Below are 26,765 nucleotides of genomic sequence, written 5' to 3' on the forward strand. Positions count from 1 at the left end.
TACACGATGGCTCTTTTCAAGGTTCTCCCGAAGGTGACAGAGGTGCATACCGCAGCGATGGCTCAGAGGTACAGCACTCATCTCGTATGCGGGAGGTACTGGGCTCAAATCCCGGTACCGCCGTGCGTCTACCGGTTTCTTGAATGGGTACAGGCGTTCCTGGACGAGTGCGAACCCTTGAAAGGGGAATCCATGCCTGGAAAGCTGTCTTTACCCTTGCAAGGGGCCCCTGACCCTTGTCCATTTGCCGGGGCCCCCGACCATCATGCCGCGTTGCGCCATTGCCGGGGGTAAAAGAGTCTGGCGGCATGTCCTGCCACAGGCGGTTGCGAGTTGAGCGTCCACCGTGGCTGTGAAAGGCACCATGTGCAGTATTGTGCCTTGGTGGCGCCGGGAACCTACCGGTAAAATAGGTACAAGCGTCTACCCGGCCCGGCGCTCGGCCCTTGTGTGGGACTAAAACGCTGGCGAAGTTCACCCGGCTTGCACGGGAAATCGCCCCTTTGGAAATTGGCGGCTGCAAGTACGCTGGACCGATTCCAGCCGAATGTGTTGCACCTGACGGAGCACTTTACGCTGGCAACATTGAAAATTTCTGAATACGCTCTTTTGTCAGCAGTTACATAATGTGCATTTTTGTCCTCGCCACCATTTTGTTTCGCCCTACATATAGTTTAAACTGATGTAATCGCCATACTGTACTTTATTTTTATCTAAATGTTGCATCGGTTGTAGAACCTGGGCAATATATGAATTTTCAAGGCAATCATTGTTCGAGAACACCTCCGTCATGTGCGGATTACAGGGGCAGTGAAGCGATGGTATTTCATCGCTTTGTCGTCGCCACCTTCATTTTTTTACACAAGGGACTGGAATAAAGTTCTGATTGATTGCTTCAAATACTTAATGTTCTGAATAAGTGAATGACTTAAGGCAACACGAACACTCACATTATGCTCTCTGAACGCACAGCTGGGCGCGAGGGGCGAGAGTCGGATTAACGACTTGGACAGGTCCTTTCAGTGAACTAATTGAGGGATTTATTCATTCAGTTAGGTTAAAATTCTTGTTTGGCGTTTCTGCGATTCATTGCTGCTCACATGTATTTGCATTCATTGCTACCATCTGTTCATTGCTACCATATGGAATGCGGAAAAATAATGTAAAATAAATACATAGTAAATTCATGTATAACTGCATTCAAAATACATTAGAAGTACGGCTTCTTTTCGCTAAGGGCCGATGTAGTTGCTTTGGGCCTAAGGCGATAAGGCCACAAGAAACTGCAGCGTCACTTTTTCAGAACAAAGCTGTGGTGGCCAAGTTTTGATGTAGCTGTTAAAAGAAGAGGGCTTTATACTAAGTTAATCTTGATTAATATGAAACAATCCGGAGCTGTCACGTCAGCGTTTTTTGTGGCCACAGTTTGTTTTAACGCACTAAGGCGGTTCCTTCCACATACCCCTTCCCCCAGGCCTTGTTCCGGTCTGCCTCGTCCTTCCTCCACCAGGCCACGCGCGGCCGGGTGCACTTCGGCAGTGTGACCATCGCCATTCCGGACACGTGGCCGGCGAGGCCTCAGGCGACGGCCACAACGGCCAGCTTGTTCCCGGTGGCCGACGTGCGCGTGGCGGCTGAAAACCCGCAGTACGGGGATGCTCCGTACACACTGCAGCCCCGTGGGTGCGGGGAGCGCGGAGAGTACATCCACCTGACGCCCCGGTTCCTGTCCGAGATGAATGACACTATCGCCGAGATGTACGGCAGCCCGGGTGAGAGACGGTGCGCTTTACAAGGGAAAGATGAGAAGTGACATGCTTTGTGAGATTGGGCATTTATTGACAGCGAAGCCGTGGAGCAAATAGTTTGTATATGCTGTTCAAGCGTATGGTGTATGTTGTACAAGTGTATGGTGTAAGTACAAGTTGGCCAAGCGCGGGTTCTGCAACTGCCGCGGAGTTGCTGAATGTGAAGGGGCCGCCGCACCCGGTGGGCGCAGTGCGCACAACTGGGCTGAATTCCCAGAACCGACGGCCGTCGTTTCGAACTTAGGAGGAGGAGGAGGTAGCCTTTATTGTAGCAGGAAGACTCTACTTCAAGTGGGGGAAGTGCGAGTAGGAGTGACGTGGTACTGAGGGGAAAGGCATGCATTCCTCTGTGTAGTATTCGTGCGGGCGGCCGAGGAGCCGTAGCAACCACGCAGCGCGTTCCCGTGTCGCGAAGCTTAGGACAGGAGCGACGCCCAAAACTACGCGCAGTGTGTGCGTCGCTTTGCCTTTCATTTTGCGCATCGTTTTGCGCGTATTGGGCGTCGTGTTTTTTACGGTTCCGCGGCCGCCCGCAAGACTTCCGCTCAGAGGAAGTACCGCGTCACTTCGAAATGATGGCTGTCGGTTCAGAGAATTCGGCCCCTGGTATCCGCGTTCGCGTCACTTCGAAGCTGCGGTTGGGAGCTTCACATAAAGAGCTACCACTGCAAAAAGTTAGGGTGACCGGAAAAGGGACACTCATCATGTGTAGGGGAAGACTGTGGCGCAAGACCGAAGGATTTCAAGCTTATAGTTACAAGTCTTACACGCCTCGCCCTAAACTGGAGATCCCCGAAGTCCTCCGCCGGCTTGGATGAGTGTATGCGGATATGTTGCTCTCGCCACTTAGTGGTTACGAGGGCAGAACACCTCTTAAATGGGACGTGAATACAAAATACAACTTTCTTTAATCTGAAAGAAGTAGGCTTAAGTACTTCGAGCAGCTCCATTCCAGCCGCGAAAGCGGTTTGTTAACAGAAAAAACGCAAGAAATGTGAAGCAAACTTTCCGATTTCACCTTCATCTTGGGACACAAATAAGAAAGAAGTGAACAGGACCAGCGCTGATACGACGTAAACGCTGAAACGCAGTAAATTTAAACTGACTTGAGCAAACCTGTAGCGTATTTATCTTGGGAGGAGCGAGACGGGAGAGAAACAGCATAAGAGCTGAGCGGGAAAGAGGAGAGAGGAATTTACTTGGCAGGGGCTCCAGACGACTATCGACTTTCGTCGGCATTTGCCGCGAAAGGAGCAGATACGCGGCCAATTTTTTCTCCTTTTTTTAAGTCCTACTGTCGAAATCTGATGATGCTGTCTGAGTTTAAATTGTATCTCGCGCCGTTGCAGCGTACCAGCTGGTGCACGAGTGGGCTCACTTCCGGTACGGCGTCTTCGAGGAATACGGGGACCCCGAGAGCTTCCGCTACCCGAGCCTCTACTGCGAGTTTGGAATGGTAAGAAAGAGATCAACTCTTTCCGTTTTTTTTTTGCTAAAGCACATATGATGCATTTATGTCGGCATAGAATGAACATTTGACGCTTCAAAATGATGTCGGAGATGTGTACAGTCTTCCAGCAACGTGTTACGGTAATACAAGCACACTGACGATGGTCTTGTCTTTTGGCAACGCATTTGAACCTTGTATATGGTTTGCGGGACGCCTCGCGAATAATAAGGACCTTTTCAAGTGACTGAAAGCCTGGCGTGACATCCGGCTGGCAACCGTACACGCTACCAAGCGGAGCCGCCATTTTGAAGTTACATGAAGAAGTGGGCACGTTATCGTTCGGGCGCTGTCGGGAAAACCTGAGTCCCTAGTATGACGGAATCCTGCGTCCTGTGCGTTGAGAATGCTCTAGTTTTGCGTAAATTTGACCAATGAGAATAAATTTGGATTGGGCCAAATAACTTCCCTTAGTTTAACAGCTTCTGCCGGTAAATGTTTCTTTTTGATGTAAAAAAATTATAATTTCTTTTTTTCAATTGCAATTATTACTGACCAAACCAACATGGTAGCCTGGAAACACTGCCCGAAAGTGAGCTTTAACAGCGAAGCTGTTTGGCAAATCTTAATGTGTTGTGTCCACAGCTAAAAATACCAAGAAATTACCGAGCGCACGGACATGAGCGCGGGCCTCCCGGTGACCACCCGGCAGTTAACAAAACCAAGAAAATGCCTAGCGCTCATGTGTGCGTGCCTCGCGGCGACCACGCAGCATCCGTGACACACGTTTGTCAAGCCAAGCATACCCACCCAGTCTAAAATCACAGCAGGACTACCGCAAAAACCTAACAAGAATTTCTGTCGTACGACAAAAAACTTCGTTGTGACAACAGAAGTCCTGTTGTTACGACAAAGCCATCTGTTGTTACGACACACATTTCTGTCGTAACGACAAAGTCAATTTTCTCAACGACAAACATTTCTGTAGTCGCAACCGAACTGTCATTTACGCTACTCTTCACAATGGGAAATAATATTCAAACCATGCGCAATTACTGATTGGACATCAGGATCACGAGAAAAGAGGAATTCGGCACGACGGAACATCAAAATCAAGACAGAAATAGGACACGCGACAGAACATGAGAATCACGACATGACAAGAATACGACACGACAAAATGCGACAAAACTACAGAAATCTTTTTTGTGGCTTTTTTGAATGGGCACTTAGGCAGATTGACCAAGATTGGCAAAAAATATATAGTTCGCCGTAATCGTGGTAATTTTTGCTGGGATTGAGAAAGACACGTCATAGCGTACGCCCCTCCAAGGTAATGTCCGATGATCATCACCTCGAAAAAAATGAAAGAAGCTCACACCAAAGCACCAATGTAGGAGTAAACGTCGTTGCGGCAGCGAAGAAGAGAAAAATCGGCTGCAATCATGGAGTTTCATCGTCGTGATAGTCGTGAATGTTGCGTACAGCTTCGCTATCTTCAAATCTTACGCGTTAGTGCGAGCTTGCTTCTTTCTTGTTTTAAGATGTGTGTGCACCGCTGCAATGAAGACATTCATAAAATTGTTTGCTGCGTTCCAGGTCCGCGCCAACACGTGCTCGGACAGGATCAAGTTCACAGTTTATACGGACTCCGGTGAACCATGCCGCATCTACAAGGGTTGCCGCGTCTCTTCGAAGTGCAAGGCTCAGTTTGCAGTCAATGCGCAGGACCCGGTCACGTCGTCCATTATGTTTATGCCCTACCTCGAAGGCGTGAGTCCCTGCCACGAACTGGGAGAAGGTCCTCTGGTTACCGTATGACGTCAACGTCGGCACGTCAAATTTATGCTGCTCTCGTTGCCCGGCGTTTGGAGAAGAGTTAGTCTTTTAGCAGTGTCTAAAAAGTGTAGTCACGTAAACTAGTTTGACCATTACCTAAATCTCGTGTTCCTAGTGCACCCATTCAATAGCTGCCCAAACGGAAGGTAGGGGGTTAATGATTGGATAATACGTTTCTGTTCCCAATATTAGAGAGACATTAAGTATTTACTTCCACAGAAAACAAAAATGTAGAACGTCCGTCGTTTCATGCAAATCTCCCTCGTAACTTTTACATTTGCACGAGGAATTCTTCACGCTGCGTAAGTACGAATATGTAAGAACGTCTCACTTTTTATTCACTGTCCCCATATCCATTCTCACCATACACATCGATCCACGTTCACCCTCGCTGTTATTACTGTAATTTCAGATACCGCGATATGCCACAACTAGACTTTAACCAGCGTGAAATGCGCCGTTTTGTTCCGTAAAATGTTAGTTTTCCTGCGTATACTTTACAAAGGCGAAATTATGATAGCATTGTAATGTTGGGCTTCTAAAACTCGCCCAATAAAGACGGAGTACAACTAAATAGGCTGCTTTACTTTTGTCTACAGGTCTCAGAGTTCTGTGACAACGGAACTGTTCCAGCGAAAGGCAAGAAACACAACGCCTTTGCTCCCAACAAGCAAAACCACCTTTGCGACCGGAAGTCAACTTGGGAGGTTATCAGTAGCAACGAGGATTTCAGCAGGTTCGATGCACTTCTCGTTCAAAGTAGGAAATTTGGCGAAGCTGATTGTTCGTTTTATCCAGCAGCGCGGACAAGCAAGGATAGTAATGAGTGAAACAGAGGATAGACTCTAAAGCTGTCTTGGAAAACGTTTGCTACTGCGCGAAGCGGTTGAAGTAAAAAAACAAAAAACAAATGTGGAAGTGCAGAACACATGCCTGAAGCCTCACTCATACACGTATATGCAAGCGGGAAAAAGTATTAGGCGGAGATGCCAGCATGCACGACTGCGAATTGTCTAAGTTTTTGGGCATAAAAACGTGGTTAAACACGGGCGATGAGTATACTGGAGGAAAATAAGAGAGGGGCCCAGGCAGCCAGTGGTGCTATGGGCGCAGTGTTGACAGATGGGTGATCTGAAATGACCCCTGGGGCCCCATTCTCTAAAAAAAAGGGCCGTAGTTTTGAAGCGATGCGGTAGCGCTACGCAAATGCATGAGTTATCGAATTGGGGCGCCGCTTAGAGGGCCGGAGGAGGAGCGAAAATCCCTGAGGAGAGCCGTGTAGCAAATGCGCAAATCGACACGCAGTACTGCGTGTCGCTTGTATACAGTGCTGCGTGTCGTCTTGCGCCCTTGCTACACGGCTCCCCGCAAGGGTTCTTGCTCCTCCTCCGGCCCTCAAAGCGGCGCCCCAATTGGAGAACTCATGCATTTGCATAGCGCTACCGCAACGTTTCAAAACGACGGCCCTTTTTTTTAGAGAATGGGGCCCCTGTTAAGAGCACTTGCTAGGCGTTGTTTTTAGCGCGAATTGTAGCAGCACAAATGAACAATATTTTTTTCCTCGCTCTTCCCAACTCTTGCATCGTAGTGGTAGGAAAAAAGGTTAAACATCGCCTGATTAAAAGCAGTGCGTAATTTATTTTTGCCCACCTCGCTTCTATATTGAACAGGCTACATTCGACAGTCCGGTTACTCTCATTTAAGGTCAGCCTTAAAAATTTAATGAAACACGAAGCATCTGCGTAACTTTCCTAGGTATGATGCAGTGAAGACAAGCAACGTAGGTGTGTTTTCAGGAAGTATTTGAGTTCACATGTGCATTGGGCACGTGGCGTCTGCAGAAGCGCAAGAACACCAACTTCGCCTTTGGGTTGCCATGTGAGGCCATTTTGGACGCCGCAATCCCAATCGGTCCAACGCAATCGGTGCGTTGGACTCTAGGGTGCAAATGACGCGAACATGAACTCTAAATTTAGTCCACAGCATTGTACTGTCGGATGCTCTAAGGCTGAAAGTCAGCGCGAAGTCAGATGCTTGAACTACCCGCCGCTGTGGCTTATTCGCTAAGGCGTTGTGCTGCTAAGCTCAAGGACGCAGGTTCGATTCCCGGCAGTGGCGGCCGCTTTTATGATGAAGGCGAAAAGCGCAAACACCCGTGTGTTCGAGATTCCGGCGCAGGTCAAATATAACTTGGTGGTCGAAATTAATCCGAAGCCTTCACTACGGCGCGCCTCATCGCCTGTGTAGCCTCGGCAAGTTAAACTTTATAATCAATCAATACATGCTTGAACTGCCATAGTCTGAGTAGTTCACCAGAGTGCTGCGGAAGGTCTGCACCCCTTGCCGGCATGATGACGATAAGCGAAGACTGACGATACTCAGAGCTCATTGCGGCGAAGCTTGGCCAAGGCAACACCTGGCAACGTTTGCATTGGATCTGACAAATTATTGACCAGTTATAACGCACATACACTGCGCTACTGTAATAATGACAAACGTTTAATACACACAGCCACAAAATGCACTAGCCGGTTTGATGCATCAGGGTTGTCCTAATTTGGATCTTTCATGCCGTTGCTTAAACCTGATTCTTTTATTTTTTTCCCACGCTTTCCCTTTGTGCCAGCCTGCCTCCCGCGGACGTCGGAAAGGTCATCGAGGTGAACTTCAAGGAGGTCCAAAAAGAGAAAGGCGCTATCGGAAGGATAATATTTGCTTTGGACGTCTCCGGAAGCATGGACGTAAGTTTGAAAATCGTTGACATTGCACAATTTTGTGTACCCTGTACCGCGGCAGTTGTATACATAATGGGCCCAAGGCAACTGAGTTTGGTTCTGTTTTCAGACGGATTAGTCATGTTCGTCTATGGCAGAATGGTCTCAAGTGAATAACAAACAACAAGCATCCGTAAATTTGCTATTTTGTCAGTTGAATTCACGTCGTAGTTCCGGTATCCCCGGAAAACATCCTGAATACAGAGAAATGGTTTCGAGACAATATTTTGATCTTGTGATTTGCAAAAAACTTAGTTCCATCAACCTTGTGCCTTCTGTCCTGGAAATGTCGCTAGTTTCAGCTTTTAGGGGGGGGGGGGGGGACGAGGTGTAAACGATACCCCATTTCATCGACGCCACAAACACTTCACAACGTAATTCTTGTTTTTCTTAAAGGTAGGCTCTAAAGGCTGGAATAGTGTAATGTAATTCATTCATAGATATCAAGCATCCACAACTACAAAAATTAGCCGCGCATCTGCTTCCTTCACTGCAAATGTTGTCACAAGACGGCAGTCTTCTGCCACCCCTACCACGTGACACCCTCCTCTAACTCTCCCTCCCCTCAGGTTGCTCCCCTCCCATTCCCTCCTCCCACGATTAATCCAAACTGGATTTCGCTCAATTGAATTGAACTTTTCCATGTTCGCACTGCTCGCTGGAATCTGCGGAGGCATTTAGTTCCCTTTGTTCTTAGAAGAACCAACAGGAAATTTCTTTTTTTATTGTTCACTCTTATGCCGCCTTTCTTCAAGACCGTCTGAACGCGCTTTTTTATTTGCCAGCGCAAAAACGGTGCTCACACGTCCATGTTCAACAAAACACTGTTGGTACTGCCAGTTATGTACGTAGGTTTTGCCTGAGATATGTGTAATTTTTTTTGTTTTGCTGAAAGATAAAGCCGGTTCTGTATTAGGTACATTACTCTTCCTTGTTTACATTAATGATTTACCCTGCTGTGTCGGTTCTCACATGCATTTATATGCAGACGACTGCGTCATTTATCGCGAAATCCGTAATGACCATGACAAGTTGGATCTACATGGAGCTAAATTCAGATAAATGTAAATTAATCCGCGTCTTACGTTTGAAGGAGGACCCCCCAATGTATAAGCTAAACAATATTGACTTAGAAAGCGTAAAATCTTACCGTTATCTTGGCGTGCACCTAACTTCACATTATCGTGGAAACCACATATCGAGACCATAACAAGCAGGGCGAACCGCATTCTAGGTTACCTGCGAAGGAATTTTAGCAGAGCCCCCGTTTCATTAAAACTACTTTTCTATAAAACGTTAGTTCGACCCAAACTTGAGCATGCCGACGCCGTATGGGATCCCTGTCACGCTAATATTCATCAAACCATTGAACTTGTACAAACCAACGCATGTAGTTTCATCCTATCAAATTATAACCGCACTGCCAGTGTCTCATCCATGAAATCTACACTGTCTTTACCTTGTCTATCGCTTCATCGGAAAGGTTTTCGCCTTAGTCTCTTTTTCAAGATATATAATCATGCCTCACTTAAAAACAATCTTCTCTCGCTGCCTGCGTACCGCTGTGCTCGTATAGATCACTAACATAAAGTCGCGATAACACAATGTCGCACGAATACCTACTTTAATTCATTTCTTCTAAATACGGCAAATGACTGGAATTGTCTAACCAGCGACATTGCGCAGATGTCTGACTTTACTCTTTTTCGTCAGACTTTATGTGCTTTTTTCTTGGGCGACGATGCGGCATGACTAATTTTCATACTGTTATATTACGTCTGCGGATAAGCATGGCTTATGCTATCTTCTGGGTTGTTTTTGCAGTGCTGCTGTTCTGACAATTTTTGTATTGCCAGTGCAACATGTCAGCCCACGTGTTGTTTGTGTGAGTGCTTTGTTTTGTGCCGCAGTTATGTTCACTTACGTTTTCTGTTTTTTCTGTACCCCACTCCCCTCTACAATGCGTAAGCGCTTGAGGGTATGTGAAATAAATAAATAAATAAATAAATAAATAAATAAATAAATAAATAAATAAATAAATAAATAAATAAATAAATAAATAAATAAATAAATAAATAAATAAATAAATAAATAAATAAATAAATAAATAAATAAATAAATAAATAAATAAATAAATAAATAAATAAAACACTGCACATATTTTAGGCAAAACATATGTAAATGTCTGACAGCGAGTTATAAAGCAGAAAGCATAACTGTGGGGCTCAAAATAGATATGAACAAATCTAACGTTATGGTGAATAACCATGCTGAAAGTACCTTCTTCAGCATTTGTAACGAAACGCCAGATCAAGTATACAGATAAAACTACATTGAACAATTTGTGAGTGCTGACCCAAACCACGAGAAAAAAAATCCAGCGCAGGATAGGTATGGGCTGGGGTGCACTGGGCACGCACTCACAAGTAAGCTACCTTTATCTACCTAAGCTACCTTTAAAGTAAGCTACCTCTATCACTCAAAAAAAGAATATACATACAACCTGTCGGCGATGACATTTGGAGCTGAAACCTGGCGTCTGACTAAACAACGGGAAAGCAAAGTTCGATCGGCTGAGTGGGCTATGGAATGAATAATGATAGGAGCAACAATTAGGGACATGATACTAGCATGTTGGATCAGGAAACAAACTCGAGTAGATGATATCATAGCTCAAACAAAGAAAAAAATGGGCTTGGTATGACCCTGCAGTGAGGCAAAATAGTAACCGTTGGATCACCAGGGTAGCAGAGTGGATACCGCAGGACGGGTCTAGAACGAGGGAAAGCCAATGACTTCATGGAGGGACGAGGTGAAGAAGTTCGGAGGCGAAGAATGTATTCGAGCAGCGCAGGACAGGAGCGGTTGAAAGTCAATGGGAGAGGCCTTCCTCCTGCAGTGGAAGAAGAAGAAAACCCGCCACGGTGGCTCAGTGGCTAAGGCGTTGCGCTGCTGAGCACGAGGACGCGGGTTCGAATCCCGGCCGCGGCGGCCGCTTTTCTGATGGAGGCGAAAAGCAAGAACGCCCGTGTGTACGAGATTTCGGCGCACGTTAAACATCCCCAGATGGCCAAAACTAATCCGGAGCCCCCCACTAGAGCGAGCCTCATCGCCTGCGTTGCGTCGGCGCGTTAAACCCTACAATCAATCAATCAAGTCGAAGAAAGTGATTGTTGGGGTTGGGGATGGGGAGGTAGAGGACTGTAATTGTCTGGCGTGAAGCCGACACCTTAACGGGCCGGCCTGCAGTTGAGCTAGCAAGAATGTTGATGGTGATGATGATTTATTTTTGCTGAACACTCTTGACATATACGACGCGTGCCAACAATTATATCTGTTTGTAAACGTTTGGCCTATGGATATACTTTCTGATCAAGAGTTCTTTGGACTTTTGATCGGGTGGATGAAACGGGTGACGGATTGACCGAACAAATGTTTCGCGTTTAGGTAATGCAATAGTCTTTGACTATAAGAGACTATTCATCAAAGCCGTCTATCTAAAAAAAGAGGCAGGATGGTAATTACTTTGGATGATCAACTGCCATAATCGTGCTGCACGGACTGAGGTCAGCAAGTTGTTTTGCATTGCCATTGACCGAGACTTGTTTTCGCAGGCCGGGCATGCCCTGTGATATCGCTTCGTGGTCGTGTCCAGATAGTCTGCGAATCTGTCAGTCCATCAACTACGCAGATTTTTCAAAGATTCATCTTCGTTGACTGAATTTGATTCAACTTAAATTGAGAACAACTCAGCGGGCAATGGAGCGGAAAATGATAGGTGTAACATTAAGGGACAGGAAGAGAGCGGAGTGGGTCAGGGAGCAAACTGGTGTTAAAGACATATTAGTAGAAATTAAGAAGAAGAAATGGACGTGGGCAGGACATGTAATGCGAAGGCAAGATAACCGCTGGTCATTAAGGGTAACAGAGTGGATCCCTAGAGAAGGCAAGCGTTGCAGGGGGCGGCAGAAAGTTAGATGGGCAGATGAGATAAAGAAGTTTGCGGGGATAAATTGGTCACAGTTGGCACAGGACCGAGGCAATTGGAGAATAATGGGAGAGGCCTTTGCCCTGCAGTGGGCGTAGATAGGCTGGTGGTGATGGTGATAAATGCGCGCTGCCTCAGAAAACGTCAACAGGACATACTTTCACAATCTCAGTTTTTCATTCATCAGCATTTCTGAGACTTCGTTATCGATTGATTTTAGTGTTTAACGCGCCGACGCAACGCAGGCGATGAGGCGCGCCGTAGTGGAGGGCTCCGGATTAATTTTGACCACCTGGAGATCTTTAACGTGCGCCGAAATCTCGTACACACGGGCGTTTTTGCTTTTCGCCTCCATCAGAAAAGCGGCCGCCGCGGCCGGGAACCGAACCCGCGACCTCGTGCTCAGCAGCGCAACGCCTTAGCCACTGAGCCACCGCGGTGGGTATAGAGAGACTTCGTTATCAAATGATGACAAAACATTTTTTAGTATACTGTATATTGCGTCTGGGTACTGTAATAGAGAGGCCTCGGCATGTCTCATGGCGACACAGACCTGGGCTGCGTCTATCGGTCATCCTCGTCATCAATTGCCTAATGAACTGCTAGGCACAATATAGCTTCGAAACAAAAAGATGAGCATAACGGGTGATATAAACAGTAACCTTCTAGACAACGACTGAACCGCCAGTTCTCATTACACTAATTGCTTGTTTGGGTATAGTTTAGAGTGATTAATTTGATCTGCGAGGTTCTTATCAGGCAACACGAGCACACTCATTGACCACATATTATATAATTTATTTCATTCTCAAGATTGTGGAATCCTAATGAGTGACATCACTGATCATTATCCAACCTTTCTTCCACAGTGTAACGCTAATAATAACTCCAGTTCGTTTTATAGGTCTGTTTTAAGCAAAGATCAGTTTTTTGTGCTCACTGCAAATGCCGACTGGTCGCATCCGGCGCTAATGACCGATGCAGACTCCGTATATAGTGAATTCGTTTCTGTCAAAAAGAGTGTCAGTACCTTTCTACCGCACAAGTTTATAACCACAAAAAGTTCGCGGCTCAGCACAGCCCCTTGCTTACAGATAGCTTACTGTCATGCATGTGTGAACGCGACAACTTGTACGGAAAAACGAAACAGCGTCCTTGCAATATTCCTTACAAAAATAGATACAGAGCTTGCAGTGAAACTTTTAACAAGCCCCTAAAGGAATTAGGGTGGCATTATGGATCTAAGGTTCGCCCAGCAGGCTGCAATGTAAAACAACCGCAAAAAAAAAAAAAAACATTTAACGATGCTTGAACAGAGGCCCTCAAGTTGTGTCCATCAGCGAAATTTATTCCTCTGGGAAAGTATACCACTCGCCAGAACAAATAGTAAACACCAAGAACAATAATTTTTCCGATGATCAAGTTTTGATCAAAGTATATTTTTTTACAACGTCTTCCTTACTAAATTTCCTCTTTTTCCGACTCGCACTGGTGAGTTTATTTCTATAAAGTAACCAAAATTATTTTACGCTGCGTCTAACTAAGTACCTCACAATTTTTTTTATTGCATAATCATCTTGATTTCCGTCCTGGATACTCCAGTAACCTTGCTCTCGTTTCCTTTACAGATGAAATTAGGTACATTGTTGAAACGGGAAGATACACTTGACCCGTTTTTGTGTAGATGTTACCAAAGCATTTGATTTGATTATTAGCTCAACAAAAGTTAATACGCGTCGCAGGTCCAGGATTGGTACATATGAAAACTTACCTGGCTAATTGAACACAAATCGTATTTTTACCTAACACACAGTCCAGTGTAAATGTAAAGTTAACAGAAATGCACCACAGGGCTGCATTTTTGTGCCTATTTTTTCTAATATACACAACGGCTTATCCAGAAGCCTTACTTTTTAAGGAGCTTTTCTTTAGGCCAATGACACAGCGTTACTAGCTAATGACAGTTAAACTCGTAATTTAATTGAGAAACTCACACCCGATCTCAAAAATGTATTGCATTAGTGTGAACACAACTATCTCCAAATTAACATATCTGAAACAGCTTTCATGGCCTTCACTTCAGGCTATAAAAGTGTTATTTTTGACCCCGATTTAAAGCTGAATGGTTCTTCTTTTCATAAAGTTAAAAAATATGAATCCCTAACAGTCACGCACGAGTTGAGTGTAACATACACCAGCCATGTGTCGTATATAAAACAAAATATGGCCTATGATTTTCGGATCCTAATTAAAGCCGTGCATCCTTTAGTTTATTAACCTTAATATCCCTTCATTACGCTTTCATGCACAGTCACTTAACGAACGGTATTGCGTCGTGCGGTAACCCCTATCGTACATATTACAGCTCCAATTCACGTACGCTCCAATCTAATTCACGTACCTCTACAATAGCAATACTGCTCAGCCACGCAAGGCTTATATACAAATAACATAACCCAATTAATTTAAATGAAGCTTTAGTATCCCTATGTATACCAACAAATGTAAAACTGATTGCTTCGATCATATAAAACTGCGGAGCACCATACAAGCACTATGCAAGTTCGCCTCAAATATTGACTTCTTATTACCAAATGTAAACGCTTCCTATGGCAAACACGCTGCTTGTTTTGCGGCCGTTTCAGACTGCTACAGTCTCCCTAATTAAATTAAAGCTCTATATTTTACAAATCGGTCTAAAACTGGGTTATTTGGGATGTTTGCGATTGTATAAGCATTGTTACTTGTCTTTTCACAGGCTATACGTTTTCGTGTTCTACTACTTGCTTTTCACATCTGTACTTTTCCATTCACTAATTTATGATTTCTGTTTGCTAATCAATTCTATTAAATTTCCCATGTTTTATTCTATTTTCTACTTTTCCCGTCTCACTATTCTACTTGCGTTCACTATTAATGACTTGTAAAACTATCTACCCTTTCTTGTAACTTGTGGATGCGCTCACTTACAGCTGACCGCTTTACAGCAGCGTGCTCTGGGACTTCCTTATTTATATGCATTCCATATCTAAACGTAATAAACATCATGGTTCGTATTCAGTGTATTTCATATATCCGCTTAGCCATCAGTATTTGTCTCGAAGAAATTTTTTTTATAATTATTGATCACGCAGTTACAGAGCAAATTCAATCACCATGTTATGTCTGGTGTTGTTTTTCAGACTGCCAATCGCATTCATCACCTAAGGGTAGCCGCGGCCCACTTTCTTCAAGTTGTCATTCCCAATGGGCTGGAATTAGGTCTCGTGACGTTCAGCAGCGGAGCCTATCAACTGTCTACGCTTACGTTCGTAGACACAGAGTCACGAAGGATGCTCGTTGAACGAGTGAAAAATTTGAGAGCTCATGGAGGCACCTGCATCGGATGCGCTTTGCAGCAGTGCCTAGAGGTGAGAACGGTTGTGCTCTTGGTGAGCAACTCATGGTGTACTTGGGAACAAGTTAAGCACTGCAATAGCTCATGTACGGTATCACTCCACCTCACCGATGGGCCCGATTTTTAACGGGCGCGCGCGTTTTGAAAGAGGGTAGATATGAATGCGTGATACCGCCTGTCTTCTCATGATGTTTGTCGTCACTGCCGTAATTTATAAGAATATTAAGTCCTCGAAATCACGAAAACAGCTCGTGCCATGTTCAAAACATTCCCAGTAATGCACTACTAGCGCCGCGCGGAGTAACTTGCGGCTGCAGGGATGAAGCACAGCGGCAACTTTCGTTGCCGTTCTTAACTAGTATCCTAGTATAGCATACGTGCGTGTGCGCGCATGTGAATGTGCTCGCGTGGATGTGTGTCTGTGTGCCTGCATGTAGTTAGCCATACTCCACCGCGAAATGAATTAGGAAAGCACCAGCAGTATCCCACTCTAAGTTCATGATTCGAGGAGACGGACTGTCTTTCGCAGATGTTTAAATATATAATACGCTCGCTACGGCTTTCCTGTCACGAAGGTCTTACCTTACAGTTAACCTAAACTGTTATTTATTATGTTCACACAGGGTAATTTTAGCCGAGCCGTGGGCAATGACAGCGGGTACTTCATCTACAGCGTGGTTACATAACTTTGGCGCAGGCATTTTATTGAAGACTATACCGCCGAGGTTTCGGCCACTTCCTCAGAGGTGCACTTCTTATGAGTCACACTGCTTCGTCCGCTAAGACCGTGTAGCAAGCAGAAGGCGCGCAGCTGGCGCCTCGCGCTACTAAATATATATATATATATAGAGATAAAAACTTTTATTGACGCCACTGGCCTAAGGGGCCGCCACCACGGCTTGTGCTCGGGTGACCAGTGGGCGCTGGGAGTCTTCGTCCGAGCGGCCCAGGGCCTCCGTCCAGTGGTCAGGGGAAGTTATGGTGGGGTGGGGGTCTACTAAATATAGAGAGAACGAGGGAAGAAGCGTTATTGCGAAACCACCAAGTACGCAAGATTCCCTGCATTACTGTTCTCGGGTGGAGCGCATCACAGTTCCTGTAGGGATGGGGCTGGGTCAGTCTCGTATGACTAGGGCCAGGTTATGCGGGTGACGATGTTGTGTGTGTGTGTGTGTGTGTGTGTGTGTGTGTGTGTGTGTGTGTGTGTGTGTGTGTGTGTGCGAGCGTGCGTGCGTGCGTGCGTGCGTGCGCAAAGGCCAACGAAAGGTGGCTTTTTCTCCCGCCTCCTTGTGTACCAAAAAGCGTGAAATAAATGCAGACTTGAAATGAAATGAAAAAATGAAATGATACGGCAATCCCTTCTCCTGTCAGAGGGATTCTTGGTTTTGAAAGGTGCTTGAACGATAGGATATAGATGGGAGTTTACGATCGTCACTTCTATGATATACACTAGTTAAGTTGCCGCACTTGTGTGAAGGGAACGAGGGAAGAAACGTCTTTCTAAACGGCTTGGACTTAGCCGTAGGCATTCGCAAACGTCTAAGTCGGCCACGGTTGAACCGCTTCGGTTTGCATTGTTTGAACACATTGTGTACTTTCCTGTCTTTCTCGGCATTTTCGTGTTTCAGAGCCAATCATTACTCATCTCGTCGAGCGGTTACGCCATCGCGGTATATTTGAACATTCATTTGGCCGCAGCTGCGCCGTACCCTTGGCAACGCATTACGTGACTTGCCGGGGCCGCGCATATGCGTTTCCTAGTCAGTACGGCCAGCGGTCACCTGAGCTTGCTTATGGGGAGAAACAGGATAAAAATATACCTGAAGCTTACAAAATCACCCGAATTGAAATAAACTACAGCCAAAACAGACCTGCGATGGTTGAAAACCATGGTGTAGAGAAATATTCAACAGAAATAGGCGAAACCGACCTAAAAGAGGAAAACGCGCAAAAACGAACAAGAAGCAGTAGGCGAAACTGACCAAAAGGCAATGAAAATACCCCAAATCTCATTTATAATGCATAAAGATGTCATAAATAGGTTATATGCGTGATAATAAATGTTAATATTCAAATATGACAAGCCCCTGAAAATGAAAACAAAAAGCAGTAACGGGATTTGAACCCGGGTTGGGATGTTCGCTTGCAGCCGCAGAAGGGGAACTACACTACGAGACGAAGCGATTGTTAGCGATTAAAATGAGGGTCACATGCACGTGGACATATCTTCAAACATGCCCCTAGATGGCGCCATACGTCGCTTGGCTGTCCTCACTAGGAAACGCCTATACGCTGCCGGGCCAGGCCCGCAGGCGGTCGCGTGCGCTGCTGCCGCCGCTGTCCGCTTGGCGCGTGCGCTTCCTGCAGCTGGTTCGCGCCTGCCCACGTGACTCACCGCCTGCATGCGAGTTTGGCCATGAATGAGAGCGAGGCAGGGCCGCCTTCTCCGAGCGTTGCGCGGGAGCTGGAAGCTTTGAGCCGTCATCGGCAAGTAGCGTCTGACCACCCCACAGATATACCGCGATTATTACCCGGCGAGCCGTTCGGCTGGGAAAACGCTGGAAGCGGGATCACAAGCGTAGACAAAGGCAGGCTTAGGAAGAATAGTATAATAATTACAACGAAATCAAAAGTTAACCAAGTAAAACCAAGACTTAACCAGGCCAAGCCAAGCATTCGCTTTGCATATGCAAGATTATCTGAGCTAAGCCCAAGAATACTCAGGGACAACTTTCTGTGGCAATAGAGAGAAAGCTACGGGGGAGTGAGGGAGGGGGCTGGATTATGTTAGTGCGCCTAAAGCCCCTCCATACTCTTCTCGTCCGCAGCCTACAAAACGACCGTGGCCGTGATGGAGGGGCTTCGACAAAGTAGTTCCCGATAAATTGGTTTCGGTTTCACTTTCGCCGTGTAGATACGCGTTTGCTGCAGTAATAGGAGGATATGCTACAGATCATTTTTTTCGCTTGAGCTCCGTAAGCAAAATCGTCAGTGTGTATCATATATCGCCGCACGTTAAAGATCCTCAGGCGGTCTAAATTAATCCGAGGCCCTCAACTACGACGCGCCTGATCGCCTGCACTGCGTCAGCGCGTTGAACCCTGCAGTCAATCAATCAATCAATCAATCAATCAATCAATCAATCAATCAATCAATCAATCAATCAATCAATCAATCAATCAATCAATCAATCAATCAATCAATCAATCAATCAATCAAAAAAGCATGAGCTTCGTGGTTGAGGGCGCTGAACCACAATCCCCGAGCCTGCATGCATACTGGCGTCTCCTTCACTACGTTTCATTTGTTTCTCAACACAAGCCAACGCTTTCACTCGAGAACTCGGACAGACTTAATACTTTACACCGAGTACGATAACGTCCAACTCTGTATCGTCCACGAATGACGTGAATTTTGTCAGTGCTGCAGTTTTGAGGGCATGCAGTGATATGTAAGCTCTCCTGGAGCTGAAAACTGGGCAGCGCCACGGACATGTGTAGCGTGATTAAACAGCGCGGGCGCGGTATACCGAAAGAGCACGCACACACTACGGTGCGAAGTCGAATCCCATTTGGATTGCTTTGAGTGCGTTGAAGTGTGAAACTATCGTACCGCTGCAGTGTTGTCATTCCCTAAATTTAGGTGGTCTTCCAGTCACCAAACGAACGCTTTTTACGCTTCAAGGACTTCATTGTTCCACTCAGAAGTTATACGTGCTACAGTATCCTCACCTACGCCAGCAAGCTGGCTAACTGAACGAAATGCGGAAACGACGGATATTCTCGGTTGCGTCAGTTTCACTTTGCGCACACGTTGCAGACAATTTCCTTCGTTTGTTTTGCAAGCTTTTCGTTCTCAAGTTTCTTAAAAATCCTTTGCGCGTGCGATGTGGCCATCTGCGGACGGAAGAAAGGCTGCCGTCGACAAGAGCGCCATGTTTGCTTTTTTAGAAGAGAACCTATGCGACGCCAGTGGCCAACGCCGCAACCAGAAAAACGCGAAAATCTAAAAACAATGCTTTCTGTTTCACATATTCTGGCTAGTAGTTTAGTGGCATTGTCAATTCCTGGCTAAAAACTATTTGCTTTAATTTCTGAATTGCTTAGGTTACACCGAGCAAATTATTTTTGTCAAAATACTTCCAGCTGCACAGCGAAACGGCGTGGCTCGGCTCTTTAGCCTTGACTGCACCCAGGCTGTCGAGGCGACGAAAAGAAGATTAGAATGCTGGTCAACGAAATGCAGAGAGGGGAATATTGCCTAGGATAGTTGCCACCTGTAACAGGAAAAAAAAAGTATTTTGTGCCTAATAAATTTTTTTGCCTGCCCTGAGCAGTGCTAGTATTAAACCAAGAGTGTAAAACATAGGAATATTAGTCCTCTTTGGTAAGATGACACGTCATCACCCCGCTACAAAGGTGAAATCAATAGAAATCATCGTCATCATCATGCATTGCCACAAAAAGTTGTCTCCGACTGTAGTAGCGCGCCGTCCTGTTGTATTTGTCCATCCTCGTTGTCGTCCTTTTTTTCGTGCTTCGTTTCGCCAGACGCCCTTGCCAACTCACCCAGCCTTCCTTGCAACGTCAGCGTAAAAACGTTGACCTGATTTCTTTTTTTCAATACCGGCCACAAAGAACTTCTTGCAGATGCAGCATTCGCCCTTGGCGTTCAGAGCTATACCCAGTCTAAAATCACAACAGGAATACCGCGGAAACCTAAGAAGAATTCCCGTCGTACGACAAATACCTTTGTTGTTAAAACAGAAGTCCTGTTGTTACGACACAACCATCTGTTGTTACAACACACGTTTCTGTCGTAACGACAAAGTCAATTTTCTCAACGACAAACGTTTCTGTAGTCACAACAGAATTGTCATTTACGCTACTCTTCACAATGGGCAGTAACATTCAAACCACAGAACATTCAAACTGGTGGAACATGATGATCACGACAAGGCAGGAATTCGGCCAGACGGAATATCAAAATCAGGACCGGAATACCACACACGACCGAACATCAGAATACACAACATGACGAGAATACGACAAGACGACAGAACGATGCGCGAAAATAGGACAAACTACAGATATTTTTCTTGTCGTCTTTTTCGACATACTTGACTTGGCTCAAACTGTTCCAGTCTGACTTAATTTTTGACGTGTTTGTGCTGCTGTTTTCTCAGATGTTCAAAGGGAACGACGACACGCGGGTCCAAGGTTCTGTCATCATGCTCATGACGGATGGAGAGGAGAACGACAGTCCCTATATAGCAGACGTCATTGACCAGCTGATCGAAGAGCACGTGGTTGTGAACACGATCGCCTTCGGAACCCAGGCTGAGGAGAAGCTTGAACAGCTTGCCCGGCGCACCGGAGGCAAGGCTTTCGCACTCCGAGATGGCCAATCGAACATTGCCGCCGCCTTGGAGTCGGCTTTCTTCGACGTCACTGTCTCCTTGCTGGACGACGATAGAAAACCTGTCGTGGTAAGACTGAATGCATTTCCTTACTCCCCCACGCTGGCGTTAACGGTAAACATCCCGACAAGGCGAAATATGAACTATCGATGTTTCTTGAATGCCCATATCTTGATGCATTGTAGTGAAGCAAACGGGTACACAGTCCTTTGAAGGAATGAATGGGTACCAAGTCTGTGTGGTTTCTGATTATATGGTTGATATAGAAATTAGAACAAGAACATCTCTGATAGTTTAAGCCTCCCTCAAGCTCCAGTGTCCACAAGTCACGCTCTCATGTTTGCTTCACTACACTTTTCCAACACCCGTGGGTGATGACGTCACTGGAAGCGAATTTAAAGTCACACCCTTATTGCAACAGGAAGACGCTAGGTCAAGTGGGGTAAGTGGAAGTAGAAGGCGGGGTGTTTGTGACTTGGGACATATTCAAAACGGACAGTTAAAACCGAAATTTGTGGGTTCCTTGAGATGGCGGGACAGGCCGCGGGGGGGGGGGGGGAGGGGGGGAGGAGAGCAGGCTTACGGCTCTCAACTGCTCGCGCTAGACCGCTTTCTAGAGAAGAGTAGTAACCATACCACAATGTAACACCTAGCTTCCACGGGCGTCCACAGGCGGCGCTGCATGTACCACAGGCCACGCGCTCGCAGTGTCGCGTTTCAATCCGTGAGCACTGTACATGGCTTCCGATGATCCTCGTCTTTTAAAGACGATAGTCTTTCTTGGGCTCCTTAAACCCAGAAATTTTGGTCTGTCTGTATGTCTGTCTGTCCGTCTGTCTGTCTGTGCAACGCCGCCTGTATTAACATTGCCTGACGCGTCGCGCGCTTTTCAATGGGAAGGGTAGGTACGCTTAGTTCAGGCACTGATCCGCTATGTGGCGCGTGCCGGCGGACATCTCGCCTTACGTCACTGCTCGCGAGTCGCGAACCCTGCACCCACTTCTACGACGTGTGTCTGTCAGCTTGCCTGTTGGGCTTCAAGGGCCGTTTCGCTTACATCTTAGCCGTGACGGGGCGCTAGTTCTGTGGCGCACTGGGGATCTCGTTCAACGTGTCGCTCGCTTCATACTTGCTGCATTTTTCCAAAGATAAAGACGGAGGCGGACTGAAATAGTCTAAGAACATTCTGATTGTCGGGTAGACATATAGCTAACAGAAAAACGATATTTTCGGATGGGGCAGCCATTATTTTACTGATATTTTTCTTTCTGGACTATTTAGAGAAGAAAAAATTGCGTGCACGTTTTTTGTTCAGGCGCTCACTTCTACTTTCCAATAATATCACATGCTTGTAAACTTCAGAAAATTATATAAAACAAAAGGATAAGCAGCTGCGATCCCACCACGCTGTCCGGGCGCTTCCAAGGTAAATATAAATGGTAGCGAAGGTTCGGGCAAAAAGCGGTTCAGAACCTATTGCCAGCGACATCAGCATGGGGGCTTATGGGAGTGGCGATTGAAGCGCGACTAGGTGAGGAGGGAACAAACACTAGTAACAAAAAACCAAGTTTTGTTCAACAATAAAACAACAATTATATTTTACGAACTATATTTCTGAATAACATTTATTTAGGCACAGTGTAGAGATAATTTATGAAAATGCCGTTCATTCTCAAAAACCTTTTTTGTAGCGCCCTCTGAAGAATGGCACATGTCATTGCTTTGTGATGCAGTCCTTGTAGTGATCGGAAAGGCGCTCCTAAAGTTCGTCTGCTAGGAAACGCCCCTCGCGTGTTTTGGTGGTGCGCATTTGCATTCGTTTTTCCTTGATAATTTGGTGTGCACTTAATTTCTGCTGTGCGTGGAGTTGCGAGGTGTGTTGTATCGTCGGTGAACACGTGTAGTACCGTGCCCGGCAGGCACGGTGAACTACGGGACGATGCTGCCAACGGTTGGAGCGGAGCGCTTTCGTCGGTACCTACAGAAACGATGTGCTGTAAAAGTTGCAACAGCAACTCCCGTACACCTGGCGTTTTACTGCACCATTTTCCTCTCATTTCCACAGGTAATGAGAAACTATTGTACTGTTAATATGTGCACGGGGGTTGTGTAAGGGGACGTGGTGGTGCTTCGAAAAAAAATGGGTCTAAAGCTTTGTTATGCCACAGTTATCTCTTGATTTCACCTCAGGCTGGCTCAGAGCAAGTTGTGTCAATTACTCTAGGACTTCTCGGGGTAGTACCACTCGAATTTAAACGAGTCGCTTTAATTGTCTATCTCAGTGTCTTCTCTATTGCGTTACAACGCTTGTAGTGCTCGTTGCTTCCCGCACTTGTATGCGCAAGCATTATTTCCATCGCAGTACTGTGTTGTGCTGCTCCGTGCTGCGCTGCTGCCAGATATTTCCTGCTATGTGCTTTTACATACTGCCGCCGCTTTCGTTTGCATTGATCCATTTTTCCTCTTTTTACTTATCTGTTGCGACACTTGCCTAATAATGCAACCAGGAAATTGCAGGCGTGAATGCTGAGTGAACTTCTGTAGAAACCCTTGTCTACTTGATAAGACGCCGGGACAGCTGCAGTGTGCTCGCTGCACTTTCGTGAATCGGCATTCCTGCGGCCCGGTTTTCTACGTCAAGATGCAGTGTCTAGTTCTTTTCTCTTGTTTCGAAGTAGTTCTGCTGTTGACGCTTTCATTGCTCATAATGCTATGTGTTACGGGTAAAGTCAATTTTTCGGCGCGTAAGGAAAATCATGATGCATATCATAATGCCAACGAACATTTTGTTCTTATTTGTATACGTGCTGATTTTGTGCAGCGTGGTAAAGTTGTTTTATGTTTATCCTGGAATAAAAATCAAATGTCTTGGTTATAGCCTGTCTATGCGTTATTTCTTCTCTTAAAACAGAAGTACACAAACTGAGCAAGCATTATATAACCTTGATCTATACTTAAGGCACGCACGCAACCTGCGTATGTGCGACGCAATTAAAACCAGCAGTGGCGGTGGTAGAAATTTGTATCGGGGTAAGGAGAAGGCACCTTTTTGATATGAAAGGGGGGCCGGGGAGAGTGGTAAAGTGTCATTTTGGGCTCTGTATCCCAAGGCAGAAAACAAATTCCGGTCCCGAGGGGGGGTGGGGGTGTATGTTTGCCACCCGGTGCAATCAAAATAAACAACTGATTACTTTTATACAGCAGTGGAAGGCATGAATACAGAAGAAAGGTTCAGAGAAGATGCAAGATGCTTTTATAAACACCGAGGCGAATCATACGACAGTATGCTAAAGTGCGTTTCTCTAGTCACGAGTATAAGCTGGCGTTGACTTGAAGCACACACGCCAAGGGCTCGCCAACTTGCGTCAGATGGCAATGACATGAGCCCTCACCGATCAGAGTCCTGCTAAGGCTATTTTGAAGTCAAATTTTCCCGCTAATGCCACCAAAATGACGTCACTTTGTGACCGGATCTTGCGTCCCATCCTGTTTATTTTTTGTTCCGCCGGAAGTGTTCCCTCCTCACACAGATGGCGCTAAGCCCCATGAGCAGCTTAAGAGCCGCCATTTTCTGAACGTATGGGCTTCTATGGAAGCTTCGCTACCAGTTATATTTACCTTGGCGCTTCTACAGTACAGTCCTCAATTTTAGAAGTGCGTACCGATGCGGAGTGCGAACAGGGGGGTCAAAACAATACCTAAATGCGGAGGGGATAGAGGGGGGATGCCCCCCTCAGAAAATTTCAGGGCCTGTGATCCGAGTAGATAAGCGCGCAAAGCCAGCATCAGCCTGCGGCAGCGCAAGGGATTTGCTTCGTGACAAAGGAAGTTTTATCAGTGATAGACCAAGACAGACAGGCATGGTGAAAAACAAGAAGGCATAGGAGCGCCGCCTCGGGAACGCTAAACAAACTTTCCACTATTTTGCATAGTTTCCGAGAAGCGGCGCTGGCTGGCGGACACGAAAGCACGCTGGAAGGCTACGGAGCGGGGAAGGGTAGGAGAGAGCAACAGGAGAGTGGCTGTTTGGCCATTTTTCGCTCACGCGTTAGGCACTGTTTATACAGGCGGCGTTGGTCTGTGACTCGATTCAGCCACCCGGCCAAAGCAAACGAATGCCTGCGCAATAGTCTTATATAGTCACAGCTAAATCTACCCGTCTTGGTCCGGTGTAATGTTCATACTTGTCAACATTGTTGAAGAAGAACAAGACATTACGCAAATATGAGACAACAAATCAATACAGAAGTGATATTTGCAGTGTTCCTTTATAAAAATTCAAACATGCGTGACTTTTGCGAAATTAAATACTTCATCAACTGCAGAAAAAGAATTCACTCCGCCGTCGCCTGCTGTCGCCAGCGCCACTATAGCTTCTGGCGCCATTTTAAGAAATCAACCGGCAACAGTTACGCAAGGTTCCACTAGATAGTTTCCACGTTCTGCTTGCAACGCACGTGGAGTAGGGAAACGCGGTTCTATAAACGTTGAAGTAGGGTGCCTCGATTAACGCGCATCTTCGCCGTACGGCAGCGTTCGCATCGACACACCCGGTTTGGAGCAGTGGAACGCGGGAAATTTAAAATGATTTAAGCAAACCTTTGGTGTCTTTACCTTGGGAGGAGCGCGACGCAAGAGGAACAACATGAGAGGTGAGCGGTAAAGCGAAGGGAGGCATTTACTTGGCAAAAGTCGATAAAGACTATCGTCTTTTGACGACATTTGCAACGAAAGAAGCAGATACGCGGCCAATTTTCTTATCTTCTTTTCTGTCCGCCACTGGCTGCCCCATGACACGTGTTCTTCTACATTCCGATTATCGCTGTATGTCAAGCGCAACAAAACGCAACACCCTCTTGCCCATAAAGAGCGCTATTTGAATCTGTCACCTTGCAGTGGCACTCGTTATATGGGCTTCACAGTGGGTTCCCCTGACAGACAACCACAGTAGACATTGCGGGGTTTTCTTTAAACCAAGTTCGCAAGTTAAGCGAGTTGGTACGCATTCAAACTGGAAAAAGCAGCGCACGAAAACTGGGACCAGAACGGAGACAAACACAGCGCTGCACTCACAACTGACGTTTTTATTGAAAAACAAACATATAGAAAAAAAAAACACGCATGTAGAATGAATTGAACTCTAGAAGAGGGAAATACGTATGTCTGCATCTCGTCAAGTTGCACGCTGTGCAAGATAAGAAACTTCACTTTTGTACATCATCACTGAAGGTTCGCTGACGCAAGATTCTTTATATTAAAGGGCCACTGAAGTGATTTGTAAACATTGCGGGATTACTAGCGCAAATTGTAGTCCGGAGTCCACACGCCATGTTTCGACCACTCTGGGTGCGTTTACGCGAATTTATTTGGTAGACAAATCAATTCGAAAATGCTGTCCTCCTCTCTGCACCCTCGCCCATTTTCTGTGGCGTTTTCGTGTGACGTCAGGAGGAGATGACTTGGCTTGACCGCGCTACTACAGTAGCGCTACTGCATGGCTCGCCGACCATACGACAGAGTCAGTCTGCCCAGCGTTTATGGTACATCGTTTAGTCCGCCCGCCGCCGACGGGTCGTCGCAATTCGTTCGCTCAGTTGAAACTAAGCCACGCTGAATGGAAGAATCTGCGCTTCTTTAGTTTGTTAGTTCGTACACTCTATCAAGCTCGAGGTTCAGGTCGCTCCACACAAACGCTGCACAAGCGCACATGCGACGCTTCGCTGACTCGTACCCTTGTAGGAAAATCTAAGGCCACTTGAAGGCGGGAGAAGTCAGCGAAGTCAATATAAGTACTAAGGAAATAAAATCAACTGTAACTTTTACCGTACAGCGTAAAACTAGGGAGCAGGAAGCACTTTTTTGGGCTTTGTGAACAAGCACAGTGGTCAGCAGCACGACCACACATCTGCGAACGCTTTTCCGTCTAAGAAATGCGATTCCTATAGACGTGAGATATGGTGGAATTTGGGGGGACGCTTACTGCACAAGGGCTATACAACAAATAGTCACTTAAACTGCTTAAAACGCTAAAAATTAATAAAAGCTAAACCGATTATACATTATATGCCTTATATTTCCGCTGTCGACAGCGCT

General features: G+C 46.1%; 1 protein-coding gene across 6 annotated transcripts in view; it reads left to right on the forward strand.

The window, feature by feature from the left end:
- Nucleotides 1-26,765, forward strand: part of LOC144175853 (calcium-activated chloride channel regulator 3A-1-like) — a 69,035-nt gene that overhangs the window by 20,412 nt on the left and 21,858 nt on the right. For all 6 annotated transcript variants that reach the window (XM_077704875.1, XM_077704870.1, XM_077704874.1 and 3 more), the window contains exons 3-9: nucleotides 1,475-1,772; nucleotides 3,158-3,264; nucleotides 4,855-5,028; nucleotides 5,694-5,830; nucleotides 7,721-7,835; nucleotides 15,039-15,266; nucleotides 20,439-20,741. In XM_077704875.1, coding sequence (XP_077561001.1) covers nucleotides 1,475-1,772; nucleotides 3,158-3,264; nucleotides 4,855-5,028; nucleotides 5,694-5,830; nucleotides 7,721-7,835; nucleotides 15,039-15,266; nucleotides 20,439-20,741 — 1,362 coding nt within the window. The remainder of the gene's footprint in view (nucleotides 1-1,474; nucleotides 1,773-3,157; nucleotides 3,265-4,854; nucleotides 5,029-5,693; nucleotides 5,831-7,720; nucleotides 7,836-15,038; nucleotides 15,267-20,438; nucleotides 20,742-26,765) is intronic.

This window comes from Haemaphysalis longicornis, unplaced genomic scaffold, assembly GCF_048455015.1.
Source record: "Haemaphysalis longicornis isolate Haplotype H1 unplaced genomic scaffold, Haemaphysalis longicornis Haplotype H1 scaffold_3, whole genome shotgun sequence".
NCBI lineage: Eukaryota > Metazoa > Arthropoda > Arachnida > Ixodida > Ixodidae > Haemaphysalis > Haemaphysalis longicornis.